We start from the raw sequence: 24,188 nt of genomic DNA, 5'->3' as shown, positions 1-24,188 counted from the left end.
GTTTTTATGAAGCTGAGATCAAGGAATTTTTTTTAAAGGTATTGGTTAAGTGCTTACTATATTCCAGGCCCTGTTTTAAGCAGTGAGGTACATTGGACACAGCTCATACCCTACATGAGGCTCACAGACTTAAAACTCACTTTACGAATGAGGCACAGAGAAGTGAAATGATGTGCCCAAGGTCACAAAGTAGACAAACGGTGGAGCTGGGACTAAACCCCCTGTCCTTCTGACTTCCAGGCCCGCATTCTAACCACTAGGATATGCTGCTTCCCAGAACCACTGGCTCCAGGACACCACCCAGAAATGTGGCAGGAAGACACTTGGGCCTAGCTTTGTAATAATCACGGACATTTTCAGGCCTTTCAAAGGTATGAGCTTCATAATATCCCCTTGGGCAAGGCAGGGAGAGGACTGAGTAGATCTACTTTTATCAATGGCCCAGAGCAGTTAAGGGACCTTACCCATGGCCCCACTTAGCAATGAGCCTGTAGTGGTGGCAAGGGGGCATAGTTGTACTATCTACTAAACCTTGAGCCTGTCTGATAATAAAGAGAATAAATCAAGAAACTAAGAAATCTCTTGTAAGAACTCTCGCCTCCTTTAGTAATCATTTCCACAGATAAACTTTAATCTATAAACCATTTCTCTGTAGTTACTCTCCAGTTCCCCACCCACAAACTGACTTCAATCCCACAATTCTTCAGAAAATCTGGGCAAACTTCCCACTCCATATCCAAAGAAGATGACAGAAGAGGGTAATTGTTGTACACAGGAAATATGGGTCATAAAAGAACGTTTAATAAAGTTTCCGATTTGCAGAAATAGCATTGGGGGTCTGGTCCTCTAAATCCCATTTTGCTTCATCAATTCTATATTCGGACAGTATGTCAATAGATCAAATTGACAAATGACGATTCAGCTCGGGCAGCTGTTGGAACTGCTGTGGGGAAGGAATGGATTGAAAATGCTTGAAATCAAAACCTAATGATTTATGGGATGGCTCTGACTATGCACTCTGAGTTATTGCTTTGTTGACAACTCAGAGGTGGGATATCTTGCAGGTTCTCAGCCTCCCTGGGACACAGGGATTGGATTACTATTAGTCATGAGGACAGGCTGTAGTCCAAGAATGCAGGAGTCAGGAGAGTTCCAATGTTTTACTCCTCTCAATCAGAGTTGCAACTTTTCTAAGAGTGGGGGTTAGGCCAGTTAGAGAGGCATAGGAATTTACATCTAAAGAAAATCTGGATGATGAACGGGAATTGTCAAAGTCATCTGATTTCAAATTTACAGTTCCCCCTTTTCCAAAAGCTAAGGTTTACTGAACGAACATTGAGTAGAGCCTGGCGTTAGCCTGGTGCTATCTGTTATGCATAATAGGGAAAAGACTGATTCCTGTCTTCAAATAATTTATCTAGCAGAGGAGAGAAACAGGCTTTTTAGGACACAAGTGTACCTACCGACCTGGACACACTGGTGGTCATTAAACTGTATTTTGAAGGAAACAGCCTTGTAAAAGATGCTACTCCAAGTGACACTAATGCATCCAATTCATCAATACATATCAATACCTCCATATTTGGCCTTGGAAGCAAAATTCTGGTAAAGGATTTATCAGGGTGGTACCAAGAGGTGGCAGTGGTTATGTGTCCTTTAAAGGTACTCTTCATCACAGTTAAAACTTGGGGACTGGATTTATAATAAGAAATAGTAATAATAATTGTAGCATTTCTTAAGTTCTTACTATATGTCCAGCATGGTACTAAGTGCCTTGGTAGATAATCAAGTCAGACAGTCCCTGTCCCTCATGGGGCTCACAGTCTATTGAGGAGGGAGTAGGATTGATCCCCATTTTACATACGAGGAAACTGAGGCCTAACGCATGGAGATAGGAGTTCCCATTTGACCAGGGCACACCCACCCTGCTGCTGATGGTAGCTACTACATGTAACTAGCTGAGCAAATCGTACTGCTCAGTTTCTCTGCGACTGATTTTGAGCCTCTTTGGACCAAAGGAGCTTTGGGCAGATCACTTTGTAAGTGGGAAAATGAAATGGGGAACAATTAGCTCATCACCAGCTCACAGCCCATTCAGAAGAAAGTCCCGGAAACCTATGCGAGCGTGGCTGACCCCTGGGCACCTGAGCAAAGCCCACCTCCTAGCCATGACTCATTCCTGCCACCCAAAGAATGGGTGGACAGCATTCCCTGATGCCAGTTACCCCAATGAGGCCTTTTCCTCCCTGACCCACGATTTCGGGCCTGAAATGCCACGGGTGTCTCCCAGCCCCCACAGCAGGAGGGGTTAAAAACCAGGCAGAAATACTGGAAGGGCCAAAAGCCTCCTGAGCATTTATGAGGAACGAGGAGCTTGAATCAGATCAGCACTAAACACACGTCTGGATGGCACTGCCGCCGTCTGACCATGCCAGGCTTCTGCCTGCTTTCCACCACCAGCCAGCGGGTGGGCCAGACCCTAGCTTTTGGGTGGCAGCAGGAGTCTGAGGAGGGTAAACAGATTCATCACATACCCCGGGGGCTGTTCAGCAATCTGAGGCCTTCCCCAGCCTAGCCAAGTTAAGCCACCTTCCCCAGGGAGAGATGCAGTAAGCCAGGGTGAAATGCTGCAGCACACGGACCTTTATAAATTAAAATGTGGCCGCCTATTCCACTGAATCTGAGGCAGGCAGATGCCAGCACAGATGCTGGGGCTGTTCCGTCAGCGCTGTCCTAAGCGGGTGACTCAGTCAAGAGTCACTCAGTCCAATCACTTAAACTCTGGGGGCCTAACCATTCTCGCCACCTCCTCCCTGCGACTCCCTTCCCTGCTCACTTTCCCCAGGGAACATTGACCTATCAACAGAGCAGCTCAACATCTCTGGTTCCTCACTGGGGAGCCCAAAAGCAATCCTGAGCTACAGAAGTGTGCCCCCAGAATTAGAGTCCTAGGTCAGAAAGTCAAGGAAGAGAACCCCAGAGGCCCCCATGGAGTTTAAGTGAATAACATGGTTTTGTACATGATGGAGGTTCTCTTTGCTGAGTTTTCTGAGATCAGTGTTTAAAACTTGGGTGGAACCTGAAAACTCTGTTTTGGATCGCCTTTGATATTTCCTGTTTTTTTATGGTATTTGTTAAGTGCTTACTTTGTGTCATGCACTGTTCTAAGAGCTGGGGTAGATACAAATTAATCAGGTTGGACACAGTCCCTGTCCCACATGGGGCTCACCGTCTATGTAGGATGGAGAACAGGTAGTGAATCCCCACTTTACAGTTGAGGAAACTGAGGCACAGAGAAGTTAAGTGACTGGTCCGAGGTCACACGGCAAGCAAGTCACACGGCAAGCAACTGGCAGTGCCAGGAATAGAACCCCCAGTCCTCGAATTCCCAAGCCAAGTATGCTCTTAACATTAGGCTATGCGCTTCCCCTGTTGCTTCTAATAGGTTCAATCCCATATCATTCATTAGCTGGTCTATTATAGAAGGGAACAGGGAGCTCCAAAGGTCTCATGCCGTGGCCCCTAACTTTCAGTTGCAGTGTATTGTTATTATTTTTTCCCTTCCAGATAATCCATGGCTGCAGAACTCAATGAAGACAATGGTGGAGCAATGGTGGAGCTTAGTGGTATTGGGTGGAAGGTGATCGGATGTTTCTCCGGGTATTTTTCATAAAATTCAAAGATATGAATCAAAAACTGTCCATGCTGCCTCACATCCATCCTCCACACTCTCGCCTTTCACTAACTTTGGAGTCTACACCTACCTAGATGGAAAAAGACCCAAAAGCAAGGCAGGTTCCCCCCACATCTAGGGAGTCATGGGATCAAGCTTTTAAAGCTCCCCCAGAGGCTGTGTAGATTTAATGGAAAACCAAAGTGATTGAAAACTTTCTGAACCCCAGCCTGCCTGGTGGTAACAAACAAGGAAAAGACAATAAAGGTAGTATCAAGGTCAGGACCACAGGAAAGTGAGTGGCAATGCTGGTTGCTGGCCCCTACCTGCAGGTAACTAGTCAACCTTTTTGGGCAACCTACAGAACCACCCCAGAATCTCTTCATATAAACAGGCCTCCCTGCTGGACTGGGATTATTCATTTTATCCTTAATTTAGTAACTTGACTCCTCACCTAAAGACAATGAAACACACATAGCCAAGATGGATAGAACATTTCGAAGGGGAAAAACATCTGGTGGGAAGAGCAGAGCACTGTACTAAGCATTTGGGAGAGTACAACAGAGTTGGCAGAGACGTTCCCAACCCACAACAAGGTTATGGTCTAGAGGGATGAAGGATCTTACTAATGGGCAATAATTCTAGATAACCTGGAGATTCTGCTGCTCCATTACAAACATCAGCAAGGCTACCTCCTTTGGAACAAGCTGCCATAAGTATTACTCCACTCTGGGTAATTGGCAGGAGGGAAAAGCCACCATACATGCATAGTGTGATGGTTGAAAATGGCCAACAGATTAAATCAAGAGACTAGATTAGTCCTTGGTGCATGAAACTACATTCTCCATAAAACTATTATGTTGCTACAGAAGGAACCATTTGAGTGTTATCGGCAACGGAACAGTCCCACTTGGAATTAACAATCAATCAATGGTATTTAATGAGGGCTTACTATGTGCAGAGCATCGTACTAAATGCATGGGAGAGTACAACAGAACTAGCAGATAAGTTCCCGGCTCGTAATGAGCTAAGAGTCTAGAGGGGAATACAGCATTAATATAAATAATAGCCAGAGACCAATTTTTTGTTATCCTAAGTGAACACAGGATTTAAAACGATTCATGCATTCAGTTGCTCTTGCTAGGAAAAAGAGCCTCTGCCCTCATGGCATGGAAGGGTAGGAGGAATCTGCTCATTTTGTTTGTTGTCTGACAGTACAAGTAAACCAAATCTCCCTTCCCACTTTGCCTGCTCTTTCCCTTAACTCTACAAACCCTTCCACATCTCCTCTCTGAATAATTTTCTATTTGAACAAATAGGGAAATAAATATGTAAGATGCCTGAGCAGATTCTGAGGCTTTAAATTCCTATTCAAATAACATGCAAGAATCATATCAGAAGCAGTGTTTGTCCTCATGGAAAAAGCACAGGCCTGGGGGTCAGAGGACCTGGGCTCTGGCTCTGCCACTTGTCTACTGTGTGACCTTGGGCAAGTCACTTAAATTCTCTGTGCCTCAGTTCGTTCATCTGTAAAATGGGGATTAAAACTGTGAGCCCTATGTGGGACAGGGACTGCGTCCAATCTGATTACCTTATATCTATCCCAGTACGTAGTACAATGCCTGGCACATAGTAAGAGCTTAACAAATACCAGAAAAAAAATCCCAAAACCACTGAAACTCACTCACCATTAAGGTGTTGCCATACAGGATACATTTCAAGCATTTTCAAAGGTGAATGTACCCTGATTTCCATCTCTAGGCCTGTTTTTTTTCTCCGATAAAGCCTTCTCTCTGGCCCCCAAACCAATCCAGGAAGCCTCCAAGGCAGAAGGAAACAGAATCCATAGAGAGAGACTCTGGTTGTTCTTTTGACCTCACATAGCATTTCCCCCTTAAAAGAGCAGAGCTCATTTATTTTCTTAAACTGTTATTTGTTAAGCGCTTACTATGTACCAGACATTGTACAGTCTGCTGAGGTAGATACCTTCTGTGTTGCTTTGACTTGCTCCCTTTGCTCTCCCCAATTCCCAGCCTCACAGCACTTATGTACATATCAGTAATTTTCTTTGTATTGATGTCTGTCTTCCTCCCTCTAGACAGTAAACTCATTGTGGGCAGGGAATGTCACTGTTTATTGTTATATTGTACTTTCCCAAGTGCTTAGTACAGTGCTCTGCACCCAGTAAGCACTCAAAAAGTACGATTGATTGATTGAATGAATGAATACCAGATAATCAGGTTGGACACAGTTCACGTCCCACATGGGGCTCAGTCTTAATCCCCATGTTACAGATGATAAGTGAGGCAGATAAGTAATAATAATAATGATGGCATTTATTAAGTGCTTACTATGTGCAAAGCACTGTTCAAAGCGCTGGGGAGGTTACAAGGTGATCAGGTTGTCCCACGGGGAGCTCACAGTTTTAATAACCATTTTACAGATGAGGTAACTGAGGCACAGAGAAGTTAAGTGACTTGCCCATAGTCACACAGCTGACAATTGGCGGAGCCAGGATTTGAACCCATGACCTCTGACTCCAAAAACCGTGCTCTTTCCACTGAGCCATGCATCTTCTCAAGTAATGTGACTTGCCCAAGCTCATGTCGCAGACTAGAACACAGGCAGATTAGAATCCAGGTTTTCTGAGTCCCAGGCCCATGTTCTTTTTATCAAACCATGCTGCTTCTGTCCAACTGGCAGAACCTCCCAGTATCTTTGTCAATCACTTTACCTGGTTTGACTGCCTTCATGACTACCTGGCATGACTTCAGTACAGCTTCGTAGATGGCTTTCTGGTCGGCAGTAAACTTTCCATTTACAGGAAACGTGCAGGTGATATCCGAAGCAAAACAGTAATATTCGCCTCCCATGTCAAACAGGCTGAGGAAGTAAAATTAAGATTTTGAGAGTGAATTAAGAGAAACAGTGAAGCAAAGTACCTATTTAAACACCATTAATTAGGAGCTGATTAGAGTTTGTGAATTAACTGGGTACTCCATTCCTCTACCTGCCATACGCATTTCCCCACTTCTTAGCCCTTGCACTGAAGTTTGGACAAAGCAGAGGAAAGGATGTGAGACTCAATCTAGTTCATTTTGCTATTCCCCGTTGGCAGCCCCAGTGGGTTGCAAGAAGTGGGGAAGAGTTTTGAGGATTCATGCTACCTGGTCTCTCATTACAGAAGACAACCGAGTTGACTAGCCTATGAAAAGGCTATGAAAATCCATATATCCCATAGTCACACAAGACTCACGTTCACCTTTGCCAGTTTCACTTTCCAAGAGCAGAGGAATTCTATTTAATGGAGGAATGAGAGAACAATTTTGTGAGTTATGAAAACAATGTGATCACGATTAGTACCGAATCCAAGTAAAGAGAGGCATTTCCAGTCAATCAGTGGTATCTGTTGTGTGCTTACTGTGTGCAGAGCACTGTACTAAATGCTTGGGAAAATACAACATAAGAGTTGATCGACATGATCCCTGCCCACAGGGAGCTTACAGTCTAGAGCGGGAGGAAGCCATGTGGCTTCAGCAAGGAAATTCCACCCGGGGGAAAAATGTTACGGTTTTGAAAGCCGCAAACTAATTCCAAGATCTGCCCAAACACTTTCATTTCTGGATCTTTATGAAAATCCTTTTTTTAAACAAGTTGTTCATGCTTAACGGATAGCACCATTGCTTAGTACCAGAGAGCAGGAGGACAATGCTAGGGCTCAGTAGGATAATCCAGCATATCCTACTGCTCCTAGGCAAACCTAGTTCGCTTGAAAACCCTGAGAGGTGGAAGGAACCCGCTGCTTGTCAGCTCCTATCACCGGCACCTTTAGCACTATCAAGTCCTCAACCTGCTCCCAACACACACACACACACACACACACACACACACACACACACACATCACACACTTCCCCCACTGCCATAATGCAGTCTAAATGTTAGAAATATGATGCAAATTTTGCTACCCCAAATGCATCTTTGGGGTATAAATTTGGGCCATCCAACCCATGGATTCACCTAAGAATGAGACGGTTTATCAGAATACCTCAGTTTACGCTGCGACTGGGCTTCAGCGAAAAGGGTGGATATGTGTACGTGTGACCCATGTTCCTTCCTGGAACACCCTATGTGTGACCCCCGGCCCTTCTAGGCTCCAGGCCAGGGAGAATCACAGTGAAAAAACCCTTTATGCACAGCTCCCCAAGGATGCCTTCCCCCTACCTCCCACACTGGCCGTGAGCCCTGAAGCCAGCGCTCGCTGTGACTCATACAGGGAGAGGGTCAAGATAAGCGCTCTAAACCTCGAGCCCATAGACCCTCGAAACTGCTGCGGAGCCAAAGGGAAAGAGTTCTGCTTTGACAACTCAGTCTGAGGTGGAAATGTCTTCTGGGGATTTTGTAAACTCATTGTGGGCAGCGAATGTGTCTGTTTACTGTCACATTGTACTCTCCCAAGGGCTTAGTACAGTGCTCTGCACACAGTAAGTGCTCAATAAAAATGACTGATTTATTGCTTCTGAATTTGGGGTTGTCCAGGTGGAGTGTCCATTGAAAATCTGTAAAAGTGAATGAAGGGGGCACATACACCCCTACCTCATCCATAGACTTTGAAGCAACTGCTTGTGAAGTACAGAAGATTCTAAAAGAGAGTTTCACTTATCTGATGGTACTGTTTTCTGGGGAAAGGAATAATTCTCCTTATTCACTGGTTAATCACATTCTGACTCTTTGGTTCTCCCCATCCTAATCCAGAAGGGAAGTTGGACTACCCTGGAACTGAGGTCCAGGGGTCCACAATGGCTGATAACCACCCAAGTGGACACAGACCAAGGGACATGCCATATGGCTTGGTGGCTGTTAAAACACCCATTAGGGGCCCAGCTTGGGCTTTTCTAAGTCAAGTGCCTTGGCTTCCCAATCCTCTTAAATGAGGTTCAGCTGTTAGAAATGCCTTAGGACCTGAAGTTGCAGGGTGATGTCTCCTGCATTCTCAATCAGTCAATCAATAGTATTTATTGAGGCTTACTGTATTCAGAGCACTGTACTAAGTTCTTGGGAGAGTCCAGAGTTGGCAGACATGCTCCAAAAGGCAGCTCATCTCCTTTCTGCGAACGTCTCAGACAAGACGAGGAACACCCACTCTTCAGTAAGGGCAGGAAGAAAGAGAGCCTATAAGGAACACGCCTCGTCAGTCAACTCATTCATTCATTCAATTGCATTTATTGAGTGCTTACTGTGTGCAAAGCACTGTACTAAGCACTTGGGAGAGTACAATAAAACAAGATCCCTGCCTACAATGAGCTTACAGTGCTCTGTGCCGACTGGGGGAACAGGGCCAGAGGGAAGGATGGGGAGAGGAAAGTGAGAAATTCTCTGTGGGTGGGTGGGTGGAATCTTGGGGCTCTCCCGGTTTGAATTTTTTTTTTCTCTGCCCAGAGGGGCCTCCATGGAATGGCGATATCACTCTTACGAGATTATTTGAAGAACAGGAAAGTGGTTTTGGCTTTCCCAAAGGGGTTCTACCCCAAACCACAGAAAAGATGGGTCAATTGCAATTCATGGTTTCAGCTGTTTCTTTGACTCCCTATATCCTGTGAGAACTCCAATTCAAATCTTCCTCTACCAAATATGTGAATCCTGTCATAACCCAGGCTGACCGAGAGGGAGTGTTTCACTATATCTCTATCTATTCCTACTCTATTCTAATCCTCCTCGACCTCTCAACTGCCTTCGACACTGTGGACCACCCCCTTCTCCTCAACATGCTATCCAACCTTGGCTTCACAGATTCTGTCCTCTCCTGGTTCTCCTCTTATCTCTCCGGCCCTTCATTCTCAGTCTCTTTTGTGGGCTCCTCCTCCCCATCCCATCCCCTTACTGTAGGGGTTCCTCAAGGGTCAGTTCTTGGTCCCCTTCTGTTCTCTATCTACACTCACTCCCTTGGTGAACTCATTCGCTCCCAAGGCTTCAACTATCACCTCTACGCTGATGACACCCAAATCTATATCTCTGCCCCTGCTCTCTCTCCCTCCCTCCAGGCTTGTATCTCCTCCTGCCTTCAGGACATCTCCATCTGGAGGTCTGCCCGCCATCTAAAACAACATATCCAAGACTGAACTCTTTATCTTCCCTCTCCAACCCTGCCCTCTCCCTGAATTTCCCATCACTGTTGACAGCACTACCATCCTTTCCATCTCACAAGCCCGCAACCTTGGTGTCATCCTCAACTCCGCTCTCTCGTTCACCCCTCACATCCAATCCATCACCAAAACCTGCCGGTCTCACCTCTGCAACATCACCAAGATCCGCCCTTTCCTCTCCATCCAAAGCACTACCCTGCTCGTTCAAACTCTCATCCTATCCTGACTGGATTACTGCATCAGCCTCCTCTCTGATCTCCCATCCTCCTGTCTCTCCCCACTTCAATCCATACTTCACGCCACTGCCCGGATCGTCTTTGTGCAGAAACGCTCTGGACACGTTACTCCCCTCCTCAAAAATCTCCAGTGGCTACCAATCAACCTGTGAATCAGGCAAAAACTCCTCACCCTCGGCTTCAAGGCTCTCCATCACCTTGCCCCCTCCTACCTTACCTCCCTTCTCTCCTTCTACAGCCCAGCCCGCACCCTCAGCTCCTCTGCCGCTAATCTCCTCAATGTGCCTCATTCTCACCTGTCCCGCCGTTGACCCCCGGCCCACATCCTCCCCCTGGCCTGGAATGCCCTCCCTTCGTACATCCACCAAGCTAGCTCTCTTCCTCCCTTCAAAGGCCTACTGAGAGCTCACCTCCTCCAGGAGGCCTTCCCAGACTGAGCCCCCTCCTTCTTCTACCCTCCCCACCCCTTCGCCTTACCTCCTTCCCCTCCCCACAGCACCTGTATATATGTATATATGTTTGTATGTATTTATTACTCTATTTATTTTACTTGTACATATTTATTCTATTTATTTTGTTAATATGTTTTGTTGTCTGTCTCCCCTTTCTAGACTGTGAGCCCGCTTTTGAGTAGGGGCCGTCTCTATATGTTGCCAACTTGTACTTCCCAAGCGCTTGGTACAGTGCGCTGCACACAATAAGCGTTCAATAAATACAATTGAATGAATGAATGAATACCTTTGCAATCAGAAAAAAAGCCGTATGCTTCCTCCCACCATCCCACACAGGCTAGGCATCGGTGAAACCTGGCCCACAGCATAGAAAATCAATCAATCATATTTACTGAGGCTTACTGTATGTAGACCATTGTACTAAGCACCTGGGAGAGTACAATATAACATCTTAACAGACACATTCCCTGCCCAAATTGAGATTACAGTCTAAAGGATGGTGTCCTGAGTCATTAGAAGTGGCAGAAACACCTATGTCCGTCTCTATATGTTGCCGACTTGTACTTCCCAAGCGCTTAGTACAGTGCTCTGCACACAGTAAGTGCTCAATAAATACGATTGAACGAATGTCCCTGATCTCTAAGACCTTGGATCAAATGGTGGTCACACCCTTGGGACAGAGGAAATGGAAGCAGTCCCCCAAAAGTGGCAAAGGGGCTCGGCTTGTCTCAGATGGCTTGTATCATTATTAGCACTATATCTGTTAAGCGTTTACTGCGTGTTAGCACTGTTCTAAGCGCTGGGGTAGATAAAAGTTAATCAGGCCAGACACAATCTCCGTCACATATGGGGCTCACAGCCTAAGTAGGAGGGAGATCAGGTCGTGAATCCCAATTTTACAGTTGAAGAAACTGAGGCACAGAAGTAAAGTGACTTGCTTAAGGTCAGACAGCAGACACATGGCAGAGCCAGGATTAGGAATTGGGTCCTCAGACTCCCACGTCCATGCTCTTTTCACTAGACCATGCTGTTCCTCTCAAAAGTGCTTAGCATAATGCTTTGCACATGAGTACTCAATAAATCCCCTTGATTGACTGCAGAAGCCAGGAGCCCCAGTAGCAACTGCTTCCAAGCAGTGATTTAAAGACACTCAAAGTGCAGTGTGAACTTTTCCCCCCCGAAGTCACCGTCATCAACTAAAAATATTTAACTGAGTGCTACAATATGCAGAACACAACACTAGGTGTTTGGGAATATATGATGAAGAAAATTGAGTTACAGGCATTCTCTGCCCATAATGAGTTTGCAATCTAGTGGGAGGAGGAAGAGAAGGAGACAAAGAGAAACAATTAATTTCACAGCAAACATTTCTCTCTGGAAATGGGCCAGCACAGAAAAATCTCTGCCAATGCTTAATCTTGATGGTGTGAAACCCTACTACATATGGCATCTTTAAATAGAAATAAGGACTAGTTTCCCTCAAAAAGTGTTCTGCCACAGGCTGGGAGCTGGGGAGAGAGAGGGGAGCAGGGAAATGGGAAAAGAAGGTGAGGGGCACTCAGTAATGCTGCTTGACACTCTAGGAGGGCCCAGGGGAGAAATGAGTTTCTGCTGCCAGTTGGGGAGTGCAGACACAGAGACACCACCATGACGACCAGCTGAACTTTGCTCCCAAGAGGGACCTGCCAACTCATTCCATTCTTGTCACACACAGCGATCCCTCAGCTTGTCCTGGGGCAGACACCTCCACTAGGCTCCCCTAATCCCCTGAAAGGCTTGACCACACAGTGACTATGCCTAAAACTTTCTGATCTCCCATCCTCCTGTCTCTCCTCGCTTCAGTCTGTACTTCACTCTGCTGCCCAGATTATCTTTCTGTAGAAACGCTCTGGGCATGTCACTCCCCTCCTCAAAAATCTCCAGTGGTTTCCTGTCAACCTTCGCATGAAGCAAAAACTCCTCACTATTGGCTTCAAAGCTCTCCATCACCTTGCCCTCTCCTACCTCACTTTCCATCTCTCCTTCAACAGCCCAGGCCACACTCTGCTCCTCTGCCCCTAACCTCCTCACTGTGGCTTGTTCTCGCCTGCCCTGCCATCAACCCCGGCCCACGTCCTACCTCTGGCCTAGACTGCCCTCCCTCCTCACATCTGCCCAACTAGCTCTCTTCCCCCCTTCAAAGCTCTACTGAGAGCCCACCTCCTCCAGGAGGCCATCCCAGACTGAGCCTCCCTTTTCCCCTGCTCCTCCTCCCCTCCCCACCGCCCCAATCCCTCCCTCTGCTCTACCTCCTTCCCCACCCCACAGCACTTGTGCATATTTCTACATATTTATTATTCTATTTATTTCATTAATTATGTGTATATATCTATAATTCTATTTATCTATTCTGATGCTATTGATGCCTGTCTACTTGCTTTGTTTTCTGTCTCCCCCTTCTAGACTGTGAGCCCATTGTTGGGTAGGGATTGTCTCTACCTGTTGCCAAACTGTACTTTCCAAACACTTAGTACACACAGTAGGAACTCAAAAAATATGACTGAATGAATGAATAAACCAGTAGCACTCTAAAAGTCACAGTGCATTCATCCCGTGAAAGCGGGTCTAGTGCCAACTCAAATGGAGCCAGCCACTTCAAACCCAGTACATATCTGGGATAAGCACATCTGGTCCCGGTTCTGCCGATCAAAATTGGGTATGGGGCAAAACTCTTGGAGAGGAGACTGAAATACCTTGCAAGAGGACGATGACAAGGCCAAAAAATCTATAATGAAAGAGGAAGCATTGACTCTCATTTCCTAGATGTAATTGTTGGGGTTCTTACTGAATCCACCTCCCTCTCTGGGAAATGGACACCAAGAGATGAGGCTAGAGAGAGTATACAAACTGCATGAGAGACAGTTGGAAAAGGCATCGCTACAAGTGGCACTTTGTTGCTTCTGAAAAGGCTCATTCCCTTCCATAATGGTGTAGTGGATAGAGCACAGGCTTGGGAGTCAGGTGGTCATGGGTTCTAAACCCAGCTCCGCCGCTTGTCTGTTCTGTGACCTTCAGCAAGTCACTTAACTTCTCTGTGCCTCAGTTATCTCATCTGTAAAGTGGGGATTGATACTCTGAGCCTCATTCATTCAATTGTATTTACTGAGTGCTGTGTGCAAAGTACTGTACTAAGTGCTTGGGAGAGTACACTATAACAATAAACAGACACAATCCCTGCCCACAATGAGCTTACAGTCTAGATGTAGGACAGGGACTTTAACCAGATTTGTCTGTAACCACCCCAGCACTTAATGAATACCACAGTTATAATTATTATAAGCGACTCCTATTCTCAATGAAATGTCTCCTAACCTCTAGGGAAGAGTTTTAAATAGCTCATAAATTCCCGAGATCCTGGGGGCAGCCGGCAGTGTGTGGAGAGCCACCAATCATTAACCAACCCACAGTCACCAGGGGCAGCGGGTGAGGCAGTGAAGGCTGGCGGGTTCTGCAGGGGTGGTCCTTGCCCTCTGACAAACAGACAGGAACCCCTGAGCCCACTGCCCTTCCTGATAAGATCCTGGGCCAGTTCCAGCAGGCTTCAAAATGCGGCAGGAAAGCTTTTCATCCGTGCTAACTTGCTGGGCTCACCAGATCCTGATTCCAAGGCTGTACATTCTCCCTTCAAGCCTCTGCCTGATCTTGACCCTTGGCGTTTGAACCGTCACCCTTATTCCATATGTGATGGGGCTAGCTATTTGCTGATGTCGGTTTTCTAGTGGAGCCTATGCAATTATGACTATCTCAAGAGATATGGATTTTAGGGCTTTCAGCTGTTTTCTTCATTAACAGACTTCTCTCCCCAGCCCAAGATTGTGCATAATTCTAAAGCAGCATCTAAAAACACCCACTACGCTGTGGAGACATTGACTGCGCTGTGTGTGTATTGCTCAGGTGGTAATTTCAGATTCTTTTACCTGAAAAATAGAGGCCAGATGAGTTCTCTTTGGCAGGAACTCAAGGATCAATAACTATTCTATCCCAGCATGAAACCTTTGAGTTTGTGTATCTGTACAATATTGAGAATAGCAGTTACATTCCAGGACATGTTTAAAGAAGATATGCCAGTAGAGCAACTGAAGCTCAGCAGACTAAAACCCATTACTGTACCAGGTCAGCTTCTGGAGTGGTTCCCCATACTTGCATACCTGACCTACTCAGACAACTGGAGATTATATATAATCTCCATGTTATTTCATTTAGAAGGTGGTGAGGCTAGAAGCCACTCAATATGAGGTACTTCTAGCTCACCTAGAGGCAATTATACTTGAAAATACCTGCATTTTTAGATTATGTAGAGATGGAATACTAGTAGATAATAATGGCATTTAAGTACTTACTAATACGATGGCATTTATTAAGCGCTTACTATGTGCAAAGCACTGTACTAGGAGCTGGGGTAGATACAAGGTAATAATAATAATGATGGCATTTGTTAAGCGCTTACTATGTGCAAAGCACTGTTCTAAGCACTGGGGGAAATACAAGGTGATCAGGTTGTCCCACGTGGGGCTCACAGTCTTAATCCCCATTTTACAGATGAGGTAACTGAGGCACAGAGAAGTTAAGTGACTAGCCCAAAGTCACACAGCTGACAAGTGGCAAAGCCGGGATTTGAACCCAGGTTGGACATAGTCCCTGGTCCACCTGGGACTCATGGTCTAAGTGGGAGGAAGAACAGGTCTTGAATTTTCCCGTTACAGATGAGGAAAATTAGGCACAGAGAAGTTAAGTGACTTGTCCATGGTTACAAGGCAGGTAAGTGGTAGAACCAGGATTAGAACCCAGGTTCTCTGCCTCCCAGGATCCATGCCCTTTCCACTAGACCACACTCCTTCCCATTTGCTCCTGACAGTTTCCCCAGTTATTTCTAGGAGCAAGATACTTGCTGTTGATTGAATTACCCCAGTTATTTTTTTCTCCATCTCGCTGTCCATATTTCACTCAATAGCTCAATCTTTCCCCAGTGCTTAGTGTAGTGCTTGGCACCAAGGAAGAGCTTAACAAATACAATAAACAACAACAATAATAATAAACTCGAAAATAAACACTCTTCCTCCAGAAGCTTGAGCTACTTTGCCTAGTTCCATTTCACTTATTCTCTTGGCACTCTTGCATGGAGGATAAAGAGGCAGGGCCTTTGAGCGCCAATTAAAAGATGAAGAAGCTTGTGCTCAAGAGCAAGAAATTGGTCCAAGACCCAGGCATCAGTGGCTACCCCAGGTGCCATCCCTTCTATTTCATTCATTCATTTATTCAATTGTATTTATTGAGCACTTACTGTGTGCAGAGCACTGTACTAAGCGCTTGGGAAGTACAAGTTTCATCTTCCAAAACTTTCGCCACTCTAGTCTGCTGCCTCCAATTCCTCGAAATTTGCATTATGAAATTAAACAAGCTGAATAAAACAACAGATCCTTTGAGAAGGTTGATTTCTTCTTAAAAGTCATCAATGGGTGCAGCTAAGGTGCATTCCCTTTCACTATAAATCCAGAAACAAAGAAAATATGCCAGAAGTGTGGCCCTTCAGCTCTACAGAATAACAACCAAGGATTTCCCAAGACATAACTTCCTTCCACCATAGACTTGAATGGGACAGCATAATTTCTCTGCCTCAGAGCCCTGCTATCCAAGGCCAGGGTGAAAATGGACATGCACTGTCCCTAGCACAGAGCTTTACTCCCTAGGATAGTCTTAAAGTCAGTCAATCAGTCAATCGTATTTAATGAGGGCATACTGTGTGCAAAGCACTGTACTAATCACTTAGGAGAGTACAGTATAACAATAAACAGGCACATTTCCTGAGCTTACAGTCTAGAGGGGGAGACAGACAATATAAATAAATTACAGATGTGTACATAGGTTCTGTGGGGCTGGGAGGGTGGATGAATTAAGGAAGCCAGTCAGGGTGACAGAGAAGGGAGTGGGAGAAGAGATAAGGGGGCTTAGTCAGGGAAGGCCTCTTGGAGGAGATGTGACTTCAATAAGGCTTTGAACCAGGGGAGAGTAATTGTGTGTCGGATTTGAGGAGGCAGGGCAAGGACTTGCCCTTTTCTGCACTCCTGCTTGTTTTCCCCGATCCTCACACACAACTTCCCTGCCGCTGATCCGCTGCACTTCCTCAGCTTTACAGTCTTTTGCCTCTCCTCTTCATCAAACTATTAACTGTGGTATTTGTTAAGCTCTTACTTTGTGCCAAGCGCTGTACTCACAGCTAGGGTAAATACAAGTCAATCAGGTTGAATACAGTCCTGTACCAAATGAGGCTCACAGACCAAGCAGGAGGGAGAAGGGGTACTTAATCCTCATTTTACAGATGAGGAAACAGAGGTGGGACTTGCCCCAGGTTATACAGAAGGCAAGTGGCAGAAGTGGGATTAGGAACTAGAGAAGCAGTGTGGCTTAGTAGAGAGAGCACTGGTCTGGGAGGCAAGGGACCTGGGTTTTAATTCTGACTCTGCCACTTGTCTGCTGTGTGACCTTGGGCAAGTCACAACTTCTCTGTGCTTTAACTCATCTGTAAAAAGAGGATTGAGTGCCTGTTCTCCCTCCTACTTCATCTGTGAGCCCTGTATTGGCCCAGGTACTGTGTCCAACCTGATTAGCTTATATCTACCCCAGAGGTGAGTACAGTGCTTAGCACATAATAAGTGCTTAACAAATTCCATTAAAAAAACCAACAAAAAAACAAAAAACAAGGTCATTTCGCTCCCAGGCCCAAGAACTTTCCACTAAACCACGCTGGCCGCAGAACATAGATGAGTGAGGCAGCTGCCTCAGAGATCAAAGCAGAAGGTTGCAGGAGTCGCGTGGGCAGGAAAGGGCCTTAACTCCCTCCACCTGTCAGGAGGGGTGACTGCGCCATCAGGGATGTGTATTTATACGCATCTACTTTTATTTATATATATACATATATATATATATGTATGCTACACATACATAAATATAAAAGTAGTATGCATATATAAATAAATAAAAGTAGATGCGACGCATGAATGTCAGTAGCCTACACAAACAAAATGAGACATAAAAATATAAATACAAATACATAGTGTGTGTGTGTGTGTGTGTGTGTGTGTGTGTGTGTGTGTGTGTGTGTGTGTCTCTAAGGGGGTGCAATGGCTCGGGAGATGAGAAGGGGCCAGGGGAGCCCAAGAGAACCACTCTAGGTTCCAGCAGACTGACAAATTTCTGCAAAATGATGTGTGTGACTATGGTACGAGGGGGAGCAAACTTTTTCCGACTTCGGGGCGGGCAAATGTCTCATGCGGGCCCTCCTCCCCACTCCTTCAAAAACAATCCCCAAACCGCATTTCTTCCAAGTACTCTTCCCAGACTAATCCCATGTGACTCTGGTCACCCCAGTGCTCCTGGCATTTAGGTCTTCCTCTATAATTATGTGTGCGTTCCTGGTTTTACATTTGCATGTCTCATTTTATTTGTGTAGGCTACTGACATTCACACTTTGCATCTACTTATAAGTTTACACTTCTGCATCTGCCCTACACTATCAGCCCTTCGAGGGTGGTGGGGGCCATGTCTTGTTGGTCCTCTGTGGTCTCCACAGCTCCTAGTACAGAGCCAGACACACAGTGGGTAAGTACAAGCAGCAAACTGTTGATGGCTCCGGGGATCAGGGCTTCTTCCGCAGCTCTCTGGGTGAATGGAATTTCGTGAAGCACAGATTTTCCACATGCTGGGAGAGTTTAATGAATTAATAGCCACAAAAGAAAATTCCCATTATTAGGCTCGAGTGCTTGGACTTCCTCCAGTCAAAAAAAAAATCCCAATTTACCCAAAACTTCAAAAGGGAAGGCAGACTCTGGTAGGAAAAGTCATTACCCACACCCATCAGAGCCAATTCAATGAATTCTCCCCTCAGATCCCATGACCGACTTCTGAGATTTACAAGATTCTCACCCAGGGTCCTTACCTACAGGGTTCAGATCAGTACATGTCACTACCCAATCAAAATGTCATTTGCACTGAGCAGTTCAGGAATTCACAATGCAGAGCTGGTGACAATTAAGTACTTTATGTTTCGGCTCCACAGTGACAGGATAGATTAATTACAGCAATCTTCACAGATGATCACATCTGAGCTTGTCATTTCCAACGAACTATGGTGATGTAATCTGCCTTGAACATGGAAATTCAAGGAGCAGCAAGCCAACCCTTGGGGCCTGGCCATTAAAAGATTCTCCTTCCAAAGCTAATAAGGGACAGTTGACTCTGGCCATCTACTATCATAGGGAAATAAAACCCATCATTTTTAAATTACCTAATGGTATCTCTCTAATTGATGAATTGTAACACCCCCCTACCCTACAGCACTTACGTATATAACATTAAATTATATATAATAAATTACATATTTATTCATATTAATGTCTGTCTCTCCCTCTAGATTGTAAGCTCACTGTGGGCAGGGAATATGCCTGCTAATTCTGTTATATTGTGCTCTCCCAAGTGCTTACTACAGCACTTTTGAATGATTTTGAATGATCTTTTTCTTTTGCCCTCCCTCCGCACATCCGCCAAGCTAGCTCTCTTCCTCCCTTCAAGGCCCTACTGAGAGCTCACGTCCTCCAGAAGGCCTTCCCAGACTGAGCCCCCTCCTTCCTCTACCCCTCTCCATCCCCCCCGCCTTACCTCCTTCCCTTCCCCACAGCACTTGTGTATGTGTATATATGTTTGTAGTATTTATTACTCTATTTATTTTACTTGTACATATGTATTCTATTTATTTTATTTTGTTAATGTTTTGTTCTCTGTCTCCCCCTTCCAGACTGTGAGCCCACTGTTGGGTAGGGACCATCTCTATATGTTGCCAACTTGTACTTCCCAAGCGCTTAGTACAGTGCTCTGCACACAGTAAGCACTCAATAAATATGAATGATTGATTGATTGATTATTACAACACTCTGCATCTAGGAAGCACTCAAATACCATTGACATTGAAAATGCCTCTTGATGGGAGGCCAGTGACTCAGGCTTGAGAAGATGCAGAATTTAGCAAGATACGAAAATGGGTTCAAGGCCTGCTTTCTAGAAGATCTAAAAATACACATAAAAAGGAGTACCTTACCAAAACAGTTCTCTTTCATATGACTTGGCTAATAAAATCAGTCACTCCTATCCTTACTAACATATTTCAACTTAAATGTCATTTCCCCTAGCACTCTGTTTGTTGTTTCTGTTTTCGTAGTATTTGTTAAGCTCTATTATGTGTCAAGTACTGTTCTAAACACCTGGTAGATAAAAGTTGATCAGGTCGGACACAGTCCCTGTCCCACGTGGGGCTCACAGCCTAAGTTAGGAGGGAAAGACGTATTGAATCCCCACTTCACAGATGAAGAATCTGAGGTGAAGGGGAGTTCAATGACTTGCCCAAGCTTATGCAGCAGACAAATGATGGAGCCAGGGCTAGAACCCAGGTCCTTAGACTCCCAGGCCCACATTCTTTCCACTAGGCCATGCTGCTTCCCTATTTCATTGCCAACCTTCATATAGAAAAACCAACAAACATGTTCCTTGTGGGCAGGAACCATGAAGTTTACTTCTGTGGTTCTTCTCCATGTACTCAGTGAAGTATATGACATTCAGTAGGTGCCCAATAAGTATCACTGCTATGGACTACTATCACAAGGACAAGTTATCTATCAAGCCATCGGCTTATGTCAGGATGGAATCAGGATGGAATTCCCTCAATTCATGAAGCCATAAAGGCAGCAGTTTAAAAAACTTAGCTTGGAGTCTTCTATGTAGGATGTCCATTTTCCCAGCTCCTCATGTAGTTCCAGATAATTCTGTAGTAGACATCAGGGGGTACTATTTGGGAATGGTAATGATGAGGTTCCAGATCATCCAGTTCCAGGAAAGGAGAGCAGAATTCAAACCACATAATAATAATTATGGAATTTGTTAAGTGCTTACTTTGTGCCAGGACCTGTAGTAAGCGCTGCGGAACCAGCATCCTAAAACTGTCTTTAGAGCAGGTGGAGTAGCCTGCATTCATCATCTTGTTACCTTTACTAGGACTGTGTCACTGGTTTAATGATTTTGAATGACTTTTTTCTCTTGCATTAACTTTGAAGGGATTCAAGTAGCATTTTTTGAGTGCCTCATGTGCAATCTACACTAGGAGGGCACTGGGGAAGGAGGAGAATTTTATAAGAAAAATGAATGGTCTCTTTGTGACATGTTTAATAATAATGATAGTAATAATAAATAATAGTATTTGTTAAGTGCTTACTATGTGCCAAGCACTATATTAAGAACAGGGATATATACAGGATAATCATGTTGGACTAAGTCTCTATTTCACATGGAGCTCATAGTGTAGGATCAGCGTGGCCTAGTGGAAAAGAATGTGAGCTTGGGAGTCAGAGGACCTGGGTTCTTATCCCACCCACATGCCTGCTGTATGAGCTTAGGCAAGTCACTTCACTATGCCTCTGGTTCCTCACCTGTAAAATGGGGATTCAATACCTGCTTTCCCTCCTACTTAGACTGTGAGCCCCCTGTGGGACACAGTTTCTCTCCAATTTGATTAACTTGTATCTATCCCAGCACTTAGAACAGGGCTTGACATATACTAAGTTTATTCATTCATTCAATCATATTTATTGAGCGCTTACTGTGTGCAGAGCACTGTACTAAGTGTTTGGGAAGTACAAGTTGGCAACATATAGAGACGGTCCCTATACAACAGTGGGCTCACAGTCTAGAAGGGGGAGACAGAGAACAAAACAAAACATATTAACAAAATAAATAAAATATGTACAAGTAAAATAGAGTAATAAATATGTACAAGCATATATACATATATATATATATATACATATATATATATAGTTGCTGTGGGAAAGGGAAGGAGGTAAGGCGGTGGGGATGGAGGGGGGAGGAAGGGGAGAGGAAGGAGGGGGCTCAGTCTGGGAAGGCCTCCTGGAGGAGGTGAGCTCTCTGTAGGGCCTTGATGGGAGGAAGAGAGCTAGCTTGGTGGATGTGGGGAGGGAGGGAATTCCAGGCCAGGGGGATGACGTGGGCCGGGGGTCGACGGCGGGACAGGCAAGAACGAGGCAAGGTGAGGAGATTAGCAGCAGAGGAATGGAGGGTGTGGGCTGGGCTGTAGAAGGAGAGAAAGGAGGTGAGGTAGGAGGGGGCGAGGTGATGGAGAGCCTTGAAGCCGAGGGTGAGGAGTTTCTGCCTGATGTGTAGGTTGATTGGTAGCCACTGGAGATTTTTGAGGAGGGGAGTAACATGTCCAGAGCGTTTCTGGACAAAGACAATCCGGGCAGCAGCGTGAAGTATGGATTGAAGTGGGGAGAGACAGGAGGATGGGAGATCGGAGAGGAGGCCAATACAGTAGTTCAGATGGGATAGGATGAGAGCTTGAACGAGCAGGGTAGTGGTTTGGATTGAGAGGAAAGGGCGGATCTTGGCAATGTTGTGGAGGTGAGACTGGCAGCTTTTGGTGACAGCTTGGATGTGACTAAGTGCTTAACAAACACCACAGCAATACTATTAAGAAGAAGCAAGCAGGAGAGTAGGTAGTGAATCCCCATTTTACAAATGAGTAAATGGAGGCACAGAGAAGTGAAGTGACTTGCCCAATACAAGTGGCAGAGCCGGGATTAGAATCGGACGGTCCCTGTGACCCCGGGGCCCATGTTCTTTCCACCAGGCCATGCTGCTTCCCAAATGCGGGATTCCATTTAATCTGTTTGGCCTCCCATATCTCCTCCCTTAAATGCCAGGTGGTTTACCTGTACAAGGTACCCTTCAATAATGATGGCATTTATTAAACGCTTACTATGCGCAAAACACTGTTCTAAGCACTAGAGAGGTTACAAGGTGATCAGGTTCAAGATGCCACCACCTCCACAACTTTTTTCCCGGAAATGCCTACTCTAGCATGAGTTAGGCTCCCCGGGGAGACCCCTCCACCATAATTCCTGACATGTTTTAGTAAGTGTTCAGTTTTCCACCGGGGCTTTACTGGAGGGCAGAAAAGCCTGCCTGACCACCTCTCCCCAGTCAGGCCTAAAACTGCCCACCTTAGCAGCAGGGTCTAGTGGAAAGAGCAAAGGCCTGGGAGTCAGAGGCCACTTGCCTGTTGTGTGACCTTGGGCAAGTCACTTAACTTCTCTGTGCCACAGTTTCTTTATTTGTAAAATGGGGATTACAACTATGAGCCCCATGTGGGACCGGGACTGTGTCCAACTCAATTATCTTGCATCTACCCCAGTGCTTAGGAAGTGCTTGGCAATAGTAAACACTTAAATACCACAATTATCATTATTGTTAGCTGGGGGTAGCTCTTATGCTAACCATTTCCTTTTGATTTTTTCCTGTAGTTAGACGCGCATATCCACTATCCCATGAAAAATGGACACAATGAAAATGGCCAAATGAAATGCAGGGAGGACAAATCCTCCAATACCTCGGAGGGCAATGTTCTTGGGTTTTCTGAACACCTCACTCTAGTTCTAACTCTTCATGCGTGAACTTCTAAATCGTCCTTCATTCCCACATTGCAAAATACAGTAAACATTATTAACTGAGCCAGGCAATGCAAAGCATGAGGAAAATCAGATAACCTTTTAGGTGTCCTACTGACAGATGGAAATGCTATGAATCAGCAATTATAAGATGAGCCCATGAGGTCAGGTGAAGCCCAGTGGGGCCTGTTTCCACCTGGATAGACAAAGCCACCCAGGTCATTTCACTTTTTGCCACAGTTGAAAGAAACTTGCCTACCTGATAAAAGCTGATAGGGTCAAGAAGGAAAGGGGCGGGGACACTAGTTCAAGCCAAGGAAGGCACCAATTGTGGCCTCAGTCTTGACCATAATCAATGGTCATTGTATGCCCAACACTCTCTTTAAGCACTTGGAAGAGTATAATCAATCAACTGTATTTACTGAGCACTTACTGTGTGCAAAGCACTGTACTGAGTGCTTGGGAGAGTACACTACAATACAGTTGATAGACAAGTTTCCTGCCCACGAGGATACATTCTGTGCCCTCAAGGTTCTAGTGAAGGAAAGGAGAAGCAATAGGATAATCTCCATCTGTGGATTTCCTTTCAGAACAAATCTAATGATAAACTTGGCAAGCCATTTTAATGCCCTTTTAAAAGATCCTCAAAGAAATCCCACTTATCAAAGTCCCCTAATATGAGCCAGAACAGTTGGTTATACAGAAGTTTAACAGGAATATAACTATACTTATTTCTCATGTAGAGATTCTCAAACTCAATCGAAGAGAAAGTAACTGGTGTATTCCTTTCCTTTAATTCACGGATGCTCTACTAAGCCCTTCAGAATTCATGCTACTTGTAAAAGTGAGGTTCTTCCCACAAATGATTCTCAACTTCACTTTCGAGGAGGACAACTTCATCCTGGAATTGTGGATGAGGAGACCGAGGCACAGAGTGAGGGAAGTCTTGCAGGGGTCTCACACCGAGTCAGTAAGTAAAAGCAAGGAGACTAAAATAGCTCTGTCTCCTGGGAGCTCACCACGCTTCCTCTGTGAGAGATGCTCCCAGAACAGATGGCTTGGGATCACACAAGGAAAGCATGCAGTTCTCATTTGGAGCTTTATAAAATCAACAAAAGAAAAATATCTTGTGGTTTTTTGATT

The 24,188-nt window shown here is 45.2% G+C and overlaps 1 protein-coding gene across 1 annotated transcript in view; it reads right to left on the bottom strand.

The window, feature by feature from the left end:
* PEPD (peptidase D) overlaps window positions 1-24,188 on the bottom strand; it is a 291,828-nt gene that overhangs the window by 60,527 nt on the left and 207,113 nt on the right. Inside the window, exon 12 of the mRNA XM_038754595.1 lies at window positions 6,408-6,556. Coding sequence (XP_038610523.1) covers window positions 6,408-6,556 — 149 coding nt within the window. The remainder of the gene's footprint in view (window positions 1-6,407; window positions 6,557-24,188) is intronic.

The sequence above is a fragment of the Tachyglossus aculeatus genome, chromosome 11 (genome assembly GCF_015852505.1).
Source record: "Tachyglossus aculeatus isolate mTacAcu1 chromosome 11, mTacAcu1.pri, whole genome shotgun sequence".
NCBI classification, from domain to species: Eukaryota; Metazoa; Chordata; class Mammalia; order Monotremata; family Tachyglossidae; genus Tachyglossus; species Tachyglossus aculeatus.
The sequence above is the reverse complement of the archived record's forward strand: the minus strand, read 5'-3'. Positions and strand labels throughout refer to the sequence as shown.